At 59.8% G+C, this 8,911-nt stretch overlaps 1 protein-coding gene across 1 annotated transcript in view; it reads right to left on the bottom strand.

Annotated features, from left to right (window-relative positions):
- Positions 1-5,408: 5,408 nt before the first annotated feature.
- The window catches only part of KNDC1 (kinase non-catalytic C-lobe domain containing 1), a 63,416-nt gene continuing 59,913 nt past the window's right edge, over positions 5,409-8,911 (bottom strand). Inside the window, exons 28-31 of the mRNA XM_042908847.1 lie at positions 8,313-8,435; positions 8,168-8,227; positions 7,232-7,389; positions 5,409-5,948 (exon numbers count right to left, since the gene is read on the bottom strand). Of these exons, the coding sequence (XP_042764781.1) occupies positions 5,717-5,948; positions 7,232-7,389; positions 8,168-8,227; positions 8,313-8,435 (573 nt within the window). The 3' untranslated portion in view covers positions 5,409-5,716. The remainder of the gene's footprint in view (positions 5,949-7,231; positions 7,390-8,167; positions 8,228-8,312; positions 8,436-8,911) is intronic.

The raw sequence follows: 8,911 nt of genomic DNA, 5'->3' as shown, positions 1-8,911 counted from the left end.
GAGGTGTGGTCGCCGCTGCGTGCAGCCAGCTCAGGGCAGGATCTGCTGAGTTATGACCAGAGCTCAGAATTGGTGTCATAATTCATTCTCTCTCTCTCTCTCTCTCTCTCTCTCTCTCTCTCTCTCACACACACACTTCACGGGAAAAAACTGCTTTATTCTAATAACTACCCTTAACATCAGATTAATAGAGAGTATTGAGCATTTCCTCCTGCAACCAGGAAGAAGACAAGGATGCCCCAGCATCACTGGTTCTATTCAACATCATTCTGGAAGTGTAGCCAGAGCAATAAGGCAAGAAAAAGGAGTAAGGTTTATAAAATTGGAAATGAAGTAAAACCATCATTATTTTCAGGTGATATGATTGTAAATGTAGGAAATACAAAATGATCTGCAACCACATTATTAGAATTAGTAAACGAGTTTAGCAAGGTCATTGAGTACAACAATAAACAAAAATCAATTGTATTTCCATATACTAGCTATAGTCGTTTTTACAACTTTTTAGTTTGGGGTAATTGGTGGCACAGAAGGGACTGGAGACCCTGTGCCCCCCCCCGCCCCCCCCCCCCCCCCGCCAGAGGAGCGTCTCGTGGGACCATGGCACCTTTGTCAAAGCCGAGGAATTCACGTTGGCAGGACACCATTGACTGAGCCACAGACTTGACTTGGGTCTTAGCAGGTTTCCCAGAAACAAGCCTGTTCTGTCCCAGGACCCGGTCCAGGGCACTGCACCGCATGCGGTCGTCTCGCCTCCTCTGTCCCCTCTGGACCCTGGCAGTTTCCCACTCTTGTTGTCCACGTTCTGGACACTTTGAGGACACTCGGTGCTTTGTGGGTGTCCTTCACCCTGGGTGTGTCAGATGCCTTCTCATGATGAGCCCGGGCTTGTGGGCGTTTGGGAAGAAGACAGACGTTGCCGGGGTGCCCGCCACCTCTCCACCGTCCGGTCGCCAAGTGCACCCCACACGTGGGGGTGAGCGGGCTGCCCTTTGAGGGGGGTGGTCACGTGTTGTTTGGGGCTCTCCTGTAATTCTTCCTTATCAGTGGACTCGTGCCGTCCTGCATGACAGGGTGCCGTCCCATGCCATCAGCTGGAGGCGCCCGGATCGCCCCAGCTCTCTTTCTCTTTCCCTCTTGTCCTGTGTCCATCTGACATGCCCCCCACCCCCAGTACTTCTCTGCTTTGTGGCGCTACCAGAGACTTCTTTTTTTTTTTTTTTTTTTTAATTTATTTTTTTTTTGGGACAGAGAGAGACAGAGCATGAACGGGGGAGGGGCAGAGAGAGAGGGAGACACACAGAATCGGAAACAGGCTCCAGGCTCTGAGCCATCAGCCCAGAGCCTGACGCGGGGCTCGAACTCACGGACCGCGAGATCGTGACCTGGCTGAAGTCGGACGCTTAACCGACTGCGCCATCCAGGCGCCCCCAGAGACTTCTGATCATCTTGTGCTTTCCCCACTCCAGCCCTAGAATCAAGCAATTTGCCATTTCTCCAAAAACCTGTGGTTCCTTCTTTTGGGGAGAGTGGTATCTGGAATCCAAGATCTGGATACGGGTGTGCCTGTTGCTACCGGGGTGTCACTGCTTCCCAGCCACTGGGTCTCGGTGGGGAATAGTTTCCCCCGCCCAGGGTATATTTGTTGATGTCTGGAGATGTTGGCTGTCACAACTTGGGGGCTGCTGCTGGCATGTAGGGGGTAGAGACCAGAGGTGCTGGGAAACACCCCACAGTGCACAGGATGGCCCGTCCACCCGGCGCATCAGTGGGGCTGTGACTGGGCTGTGTGCTGGGCCCGTGGAGGGTGAGTTAGGAAGCCTGTGTATGTGCACCCGCCCACGTGTCCACACCTGGCCTCCCCACTGGCTTTGCTGCAACTTCTCTCTCTGACAGCGGGAGGCCCCGGCTCCCTTATCTACAGCTTACGTATTTATGGATCAGCCCTAGTGTGCAAGGGAAGTAGCTTTAGGATTGCTGAGCCGAGTTCCCCGGAGAAGTCAGTCCATCGACTGGGTGCAGGCCTAATATGGTCTTTGGCCTCGCAGTTTCCTTTCAAAACACTGTTTTCCAGGGAGACTTAGGTCAGCCCCCCAAAGGGGTGGGAGGCAGCTGAAGACACCGGGGCAGCTCCAGGCACAGTGTGCCCGTGCGAATCCCTCCCGCCTTTAGAGCAAGCTTCAGACAGCAGTAGGAGCCACGGCAAACGACCCCAAACCACCCGTCTGGGGGCTAAGGCCGGTGGGCGGGCCAGCTGACGGGGTCCTCTTTCACAGAGCAGACGACCACCTCGGCGTGGGGAGCCGTCTGCCCCTCAGCACGCAACGAGGAGCTGCGTCGTGCGCCACGGCATAACCATTGACGCTGAGCAGTGGCCGGCGCTGGCCCTGTTTGGTTATGCCGCTGATTCCGTGGTCAGAGCTAGGACGAGGGTTCGGGCGGGCTGCTGGGCGTTCCCTTGGGACTGGGGCGGGCGGGTGTGGCACCGTTTCCGGGGCCCTGGCCTGGCTGTTTGGGGCCCCACAGGCCTCTAAGGGGCATGTGCTGGTGCCCGGGCGGCTCCGGGGCCGGCCGGCCGGACGTCTCTCCTGTCTCCGCTCCGTCAGCTCAGGACTGCTGCCTTGGGCCTGCTCCAGCATGGTGGTCTCGGGGTACTGAAACGTTGCCCGTGGTGGGGCCTTTCCCCAGAGCACGGATACACCGGGCCAGCCTTCATCGGCATAGGAGTGGACTGCCCAGGGTGGGGACCTGGGAAGCATGGCTAGCTTGGGGGCCTAAGGGGTCACTGGTTGTCAATTGTCCTAAAGGAAAACCTGTTGATTTGATTAGACCCAGTGCAGTGGAAGGAGATCCCGGTCCTCCTGTCTCAGGGGGGAAGAGAGACCAGGGTTTAGTGATTTTAAGGTGGGTGAGGACCCAAACCACCCACCCACCCGCGACTGGGACACTGGGACCCACCCGTGCAGCCACCGTGCGCGGTAACGTGACTCTAACAGGACGCTCTTGCCAGGCGGGGGACTTTACCCTTTATTACAGGGACTCCCCGGGTGGCTTTTCCACAGAAAACAACCGTGTATGTCCCCAAATTCTTCGAACCCCTGGTCTCCTGACCCTCCTTTCGCGGTGTCTGGCAGGACCCTTCCCGGTGGCAAGCAAGCCTCAAGGAACATCCCTGTCTTGCCCTGGTTGAGGGAGGACCCGGCCGTCCTGCCCTCAGGCTCAGGGTGAGGCCGGCAGCCTTCGGGTGGGAACCGGCTGGGGACGCCCAGTCCGTGGCAGAACGAGCTTTGTTTGAGTGGTTTGCAGGCAAACGCTTCCTATGGCAACGGAGAGACCGCGCGCTCATGGGCCCAGCAGTTCTGGGGTTCCGCTCTGGTGGGGCTGGAATTAAACGAGTTGGCAGACCTGGCCCTTCTCCGTGCCACCCAAGGACATACTGGCTGTGGCCGGTACTTCTCGCCCCCCGGTGCCTTCGTGAGCACCCCTGAAGTTGTCTTCGTCCGGCCACGGAGGAGCCCACGTGACTCCTGGTGCGAGTGTCAGTCTGGAGACAAGCCGTACGGAAGCCATCTTGGTAGAAATGACTTTATTTAGAAATCTGTACCAGTGACATTTGGGCGACATGCAGACGATCGCGCTTAAGCTGAAAGCCCAGTCACTTCCCCGTGAATAAACTGTTACGGTTGGAATGTTTATTTGCGCCAGACCCGCAGTTTCAGGCTCTGTGACACCACCTTTGTTAAATTCAAAATCTGAAAATGTAAGTGTAAGTGTTGTTTGGTAGAACATAATCCTCATATAAAAGCCAGAAAAAAACCCGAACTTGCGTGGCGGGGAGTGCCGAGTTCCTCTTATATTCCGTTTAAGCAGGACCTATGTGTCGCAAATGAATTTGTGTGGGAAACACATCTTGACATTACAAACTCCGTATTTTATCACAAGTAACTGTTTTCCCAGAAATACTAACAGCTGGTTGTTCTAAAGAATCTCCAATTCTGAGACTCTAGAGAACAGCCTTGGGTCTTGCAACGCTGTGCAACCTAAGATCGGTGGCGCCTGGGACGGTGCCGGGGGGGGGGGGGGGGGGGCCTGATCTCCCCGTGTGGGGGCCGTGACCACACCTTCCTGGTCCCTGTACACCTGGCCGAGGGGGTCTTCTGGCCGCTGAGCAAATGCTCAACACCAGCTGTTTGGAATCCAAGTCTCGGGGAAGAGCTTGGTTGCATCCAGGCGGCGACCGTCACCTCCCCCGCGGTTCTGACGTCACCTCCTCCGCGTTCTGATGTCACCTCCCCCACGGTTCTGACGGAGCGCTAGCGAAGGCAAGCTGTGAGAGCCCGGGCGTAGGCGTGTGCAGCGCATGCTGGCTGCTGGCGGCAGATGGACCTGGGCCACAGGCCTGAGGCCCCCAGATGGGGCTGGGGGAGGCTCTCAGGGCCCCTGAGGCCTTGAGTCGGCTTTGGAGCTGCTGTTTGTATCCTGTGTGCTTTGCTAGGAAGCAGAGCCTCGAGGGCCTCACCAGGAACTGCCCTAAGGGGTGGGGGTTGGGCAGAGGCCGCGGGCACTTGGGGGGCTGCCGGTGTGGAGCCGTGAGGTGCTCCCTCACCAGCAACCAGAGGCGGGGCTGCCTGCTGGGGCAAGGGCTGCAAAACTCAGGCACCCCCACTTGGCAGGAATGGGGGTGAGCTGAGCTGGGCCCCTAAAGGGGAGGTCTGGAAGGAGGGGGTCAGGGGAAGGGGATGTGGAGGAGGTCTGGGGGTAGGAAGGGGGAATTTGGGTGTGGGGGGAGGTCTGGGGGTGGGGAGGGAGAATTTGGGAGGTCAGGGGGTGGGGAGAGGGAGGTCTGGGTGGAAGATGGGTATAGGTGTGAGGTGTTGGGGGGGGGAAGTCTGGGATGTGGGAGGAGATCTGGGGGAGGTCTGGGTGGAAGGGAGGGGGATGTTGCGTGTGGGGGGAGGTCTGGGGGTGAGGAGGAGGAGGAGTTTGGGGGATGGTCTGGGGTTGGGGAGGGGGTATTTGTGGGGTTAGTAGGCCTGGGGTGGGGAGCGGGAGGTTGGGAGACAGGGGTAGGTGTGAGGTATGGGGGAGGTCTGGGGGTGGGGAGGGGGGTTTTGTGGGGTGGGAGGAGGCCTGAGGGTAGGAGTGTGGGCCCAGGCTGGGGCTTGGGCCACTAGGAAGGAAGCCTCAGGGCCCCAGGGGAAGGTTTCGGACGCCCCTGGAGCCTATGGTTGGCATGGGGGTCAGAGGTCAGTTTGGTCCTTGGTTGCTGGGCAGACATAAGCTGGACTCAAGAAAACAATGCTCTGAGTCAGGGTGGGTGGCTGTGGGGTTTTGGGGGGGCGGGATCCCTGGAGAGTTGGCAGGGAGCGGTTTATCTCTAAGAAGTATAAATGGGTATGTGGCTCCTGGGGAGTTAACTTATTCTATTTTTGTGTTAATTTTAAAATACAGTTTTAAACTAGCAGCAATACCCCAACCTCCACCAGAGCCCCCATCCTCTCCCTCTCGGCAAGGCCCTCGAGCCTCCACCCCCCAGAGCCCCCGGGCATGCACCCCGACGCCTCGGCTGGGCCCTGGCTCCTGCACTGGGGGTCCCCCGTCCGGGGCAGCAGACGCTGGGCTGCACGGACTTCCTGGGCCTGGACGGCAAGCGGGCGGCTCTTTTCTGCCCCAGTCCTGTCCTCGATTTGGCATTCTCATCACATCCACCGTCCCGTTACTGGAACGTGGCTTTCATTCTCCGTAACTTGTCCTGGATCTTGCGGGAGTGCTTCTCGCTGGTGATCTGGTGGAAGGAGGCCCTGTTGTCGGCCGCCAATGTGGAGATGTCGGCCCCGCTGAAGCGGGCGATTCTTTGCTTGAGGTAGGACTGCAGCTTGTGGTCGGGGGCGAACGTGTAGGGGTTCTCCTGGAACGCATGGACCTGACTCACCACCTTGGCTATGTTCCTGTGTCGGGAGAAGCGAACCGTTAGTTCGCACGAGGCCGCGGCTTGGGAGTTCCCGGCGTGTCACCGGAAACGTCTAACCCAAACCTCTTCTGGTATCAGCTCTGGGTGAGTTTCCGTATGGATTCTGACGGCCAAACCTCGTTTCGTTACTCAGGCCTGTTTGTCTACCCACACTCCCATCCACCCCTCTGCCCATCCGTCCACTTTTCGTCCCACAAACATTTACTGAACGTCTGTGTCGGGTCTGGTCAGTGCTGAGGGTTCCGACGTGAATAGACCCCAGTGTCAGCCATCGAGGGCCCGCAGAGGAGAAACGTGAGGTAGGGAGATGCAGGGGCCACTGGGCACATGGTCCCCCCAGCTCTGCGTTCAGGGACATCACCTGACAGCTCAAGAGCCACCACCGTGGGGGCATTTACACCCCGGGGCTTGGCTGACACTGTGGAGCGGGGCTTGCCTCCCCTCAGAGCTGCACGTTAAACAGAGGCCACACAGCCCCGGAGGTGGGGGTGGGGGTCGTCCAGGAAAGGGGGAAGCCGTGGGCTCCAGGCACGTCTTCCCGTCGCGACTGTGGACGGAGATGGTCCAGTGTAGGGGACCAGGCTCTTGGATCCAGACGTACAATAGAGTTAAGAAGAGGCCTCATTAGGTCTCATCCCCTGTGCCTTCTGGATCGTGGCCTGCCATTCTGCTGACATGGATTAACGTGCACTGTGGTGTCTCTTAAGCACTTTTTAAGTTGGTGACCGAAAGGAGGCCTTGCACATAGCAGGTTGGAACCGCTGGGCTCCAAGGCCCCTGGGCCGTGCCTGCTGAGGCCCGCCCTCCACCCTGAGTGCAGCTGGACTGTGGTCTGACCAGCTTCCACCTGACTGTGCACGTGGCTGGTGTGGAGAAGAGATGGGAGGAGAGCAGGGTGGGTGTGAGGCTGGGGGGGGGGGGGTTGTGTGGGGGGGGTGGGTGCAGGCCCACTGGAGAAGGGCTGGCCCGGTCCTGAGACACGCGGGGGCGTCTCGGAGGAGGCCCGGAGCTCCCAGGAGAGGTGGGCTGGAGGCCCGGCTTCTCCGGGCACGCTCGCATCCTCCGGGGCAGAAATGAGCAATGGCCCGCTTTGGCTGGGACTGCCGCGGTGGCTTTCACAAGCGGCCCCCGGTCTGTACCCCCCAGGCATGCCGAGCGCCCAGGGGTGTCGGGCAGGGGAACCACGGCCCCGCAGGAGCGGGCTGTGTAGACAGCTCTAGGGCAAGGGGCCCATGGGGCCGTGGGGAGCAAGGCCCTCACCTGAGCTTGCTCCATCTGTGGGCCCCGTTAGTCATGGTGAAGCCCCCCGTCTCCAGCTGCTGGATGTGCATGGCCAGGAGGCGCGCCGAGGGCAGAGTGGGCTGGGCCCGGAAGCGCCGTCCTTCCATAAGACACAGGCTGTCGCTCTTCAGGAAGACCTGGGGGCCCAGCCGGGGGCGTGGGCAGGGGGAGACAGGTGAGAGTCAGTCCAGGGCCCTCAGCTCAGCCAATCCCCTGCACGGGGCTGCACAGCACTGATTTACATCCAATCCAAAGCGTGCCTGGGATGACTGGACGGGGGTCGGCGGTGCGGATGTCTGAGGCTGGCAGACACGGGGGACCCGGACATCCAGCAGAAAGCCGCACGCGTCCCGCTGTCGTTTCCTAACCTACTCTCTGCCGGGCTCCAGAAAACAGCCAGGTGACCCAGCTGCCCAAGTGACAATAAGACCCAGGCCGGCCGGCTTCAGGGACCTGTTTCCGGTGTCAACCAAGGACACGCAGCAGCCCTCCCGCCCTGCAGGGGGCCGGGCCCGGGGTGGGGGCCGCGGGGCCTCTGCTCCTGCTGCCGCATCTGGGGAAATGCCCACCGTTCCAGCGCTTCCTCGTTTCTGATCTCATGAGCAAGTGCCTCTGTACTTGGGGAGAAGCACCGAGGCCAGAGGGCCAGCTCAGCTCGGTCTGGTCCTCTGGGCACCTGTACCCTGGGCACTGGCCCCTCGGTCTCTGCCCAGCTGAGTGGCAGAGGCCTCACGGGGAGGCGTGCAAGACCAGGCTAGCCGGGCTGCTCCACGCACGACTCTGAGGGGGCCGTGTGGCCTGGGGGCCACGATGCAGACTCTGCCCGGTGAGCCCCGCGGAGGTGCACACGGTGCGTCCTTAGGGGAAGCCCCAGGTGGACAGAAGCTGCCAGAAGCTCAGGCACAGCACCAGTACCTCCACGGCTTTCAGCTCTTCCATGACCTCTGCTATCTTTGCGGGTAGAATTCTCCAGGCCTAAAAGAAAAGCACAGTGAACCCCCGTGGCCGTGCCGGTGCCCACACGCCCGCCCCTGGCCAGCACCCCCCGGAGGTGACTCACGGGGGACTGCCTCACTGCGAGGTGCTCCAGGCCGCCCAGGATCTGCATGGCTGTCGCAAAGTTCCTTTGCTCGTAGCAAGACTTCGCGATCAGCAAAAATTTGGACAGTAAATTCACCTGCAACTGAAACCAGAAAATGACACGTTCGGTGTGTTCCGGGTTAAGACGAGCCGGTAGATAGCATCTGAGGACCCGTTAGAGTAACCCAGTACCAGGGCACACAGGACAGGAGGTCCACCACCCATGTGGGGAGGAGGCAGGTGGGCTCAGGTCTCAGAGGATGGCTGTGAGGGGCAGGAGGACGCTCATGACTCGGAAACACAAAACGAAAAGGCAAGCACCCAGTAGGCACGAAGATGTGGAAAGAAGTCAGCCTCCCTTCTCCAAAGCAAAATCTATCCCGGGACAAACCTCTGCTCTAGGAGTGAGACACACGGGGCAGGGGGCACAGCTTTAGGACCCGGAAGGGCACCCCGGAGCCGATGCATCTCGTGGCCAAGAGCAGCTTCTCATCTGCCTGGCGCGACTCCACTGCAGGAAGGGCTTCAGCGCCTGACCAGGGGTGGTGGGTCCACGGGCCCCACTGCTCCTCTGCGGGT

This window comes from Panthera leo, chromosome D2 (assembly GCF_018350215.1).
Source record: "Panthera leo isolate Ple1 chromosome D2, P.leo_Ple1_pat1.1, whole genome shotgun sequence".
Lineage (NCBI taxonomy): Eukaryota > Metazoa > Chordata > Mammalia > Carnivora > Felidae > Panthera > Panthera leo.
The sequence above is the reverse complement of the archived record's forward strand: the minus strand, read 5'-3'. Positions and strand labels throughout refer to the sequence as shown.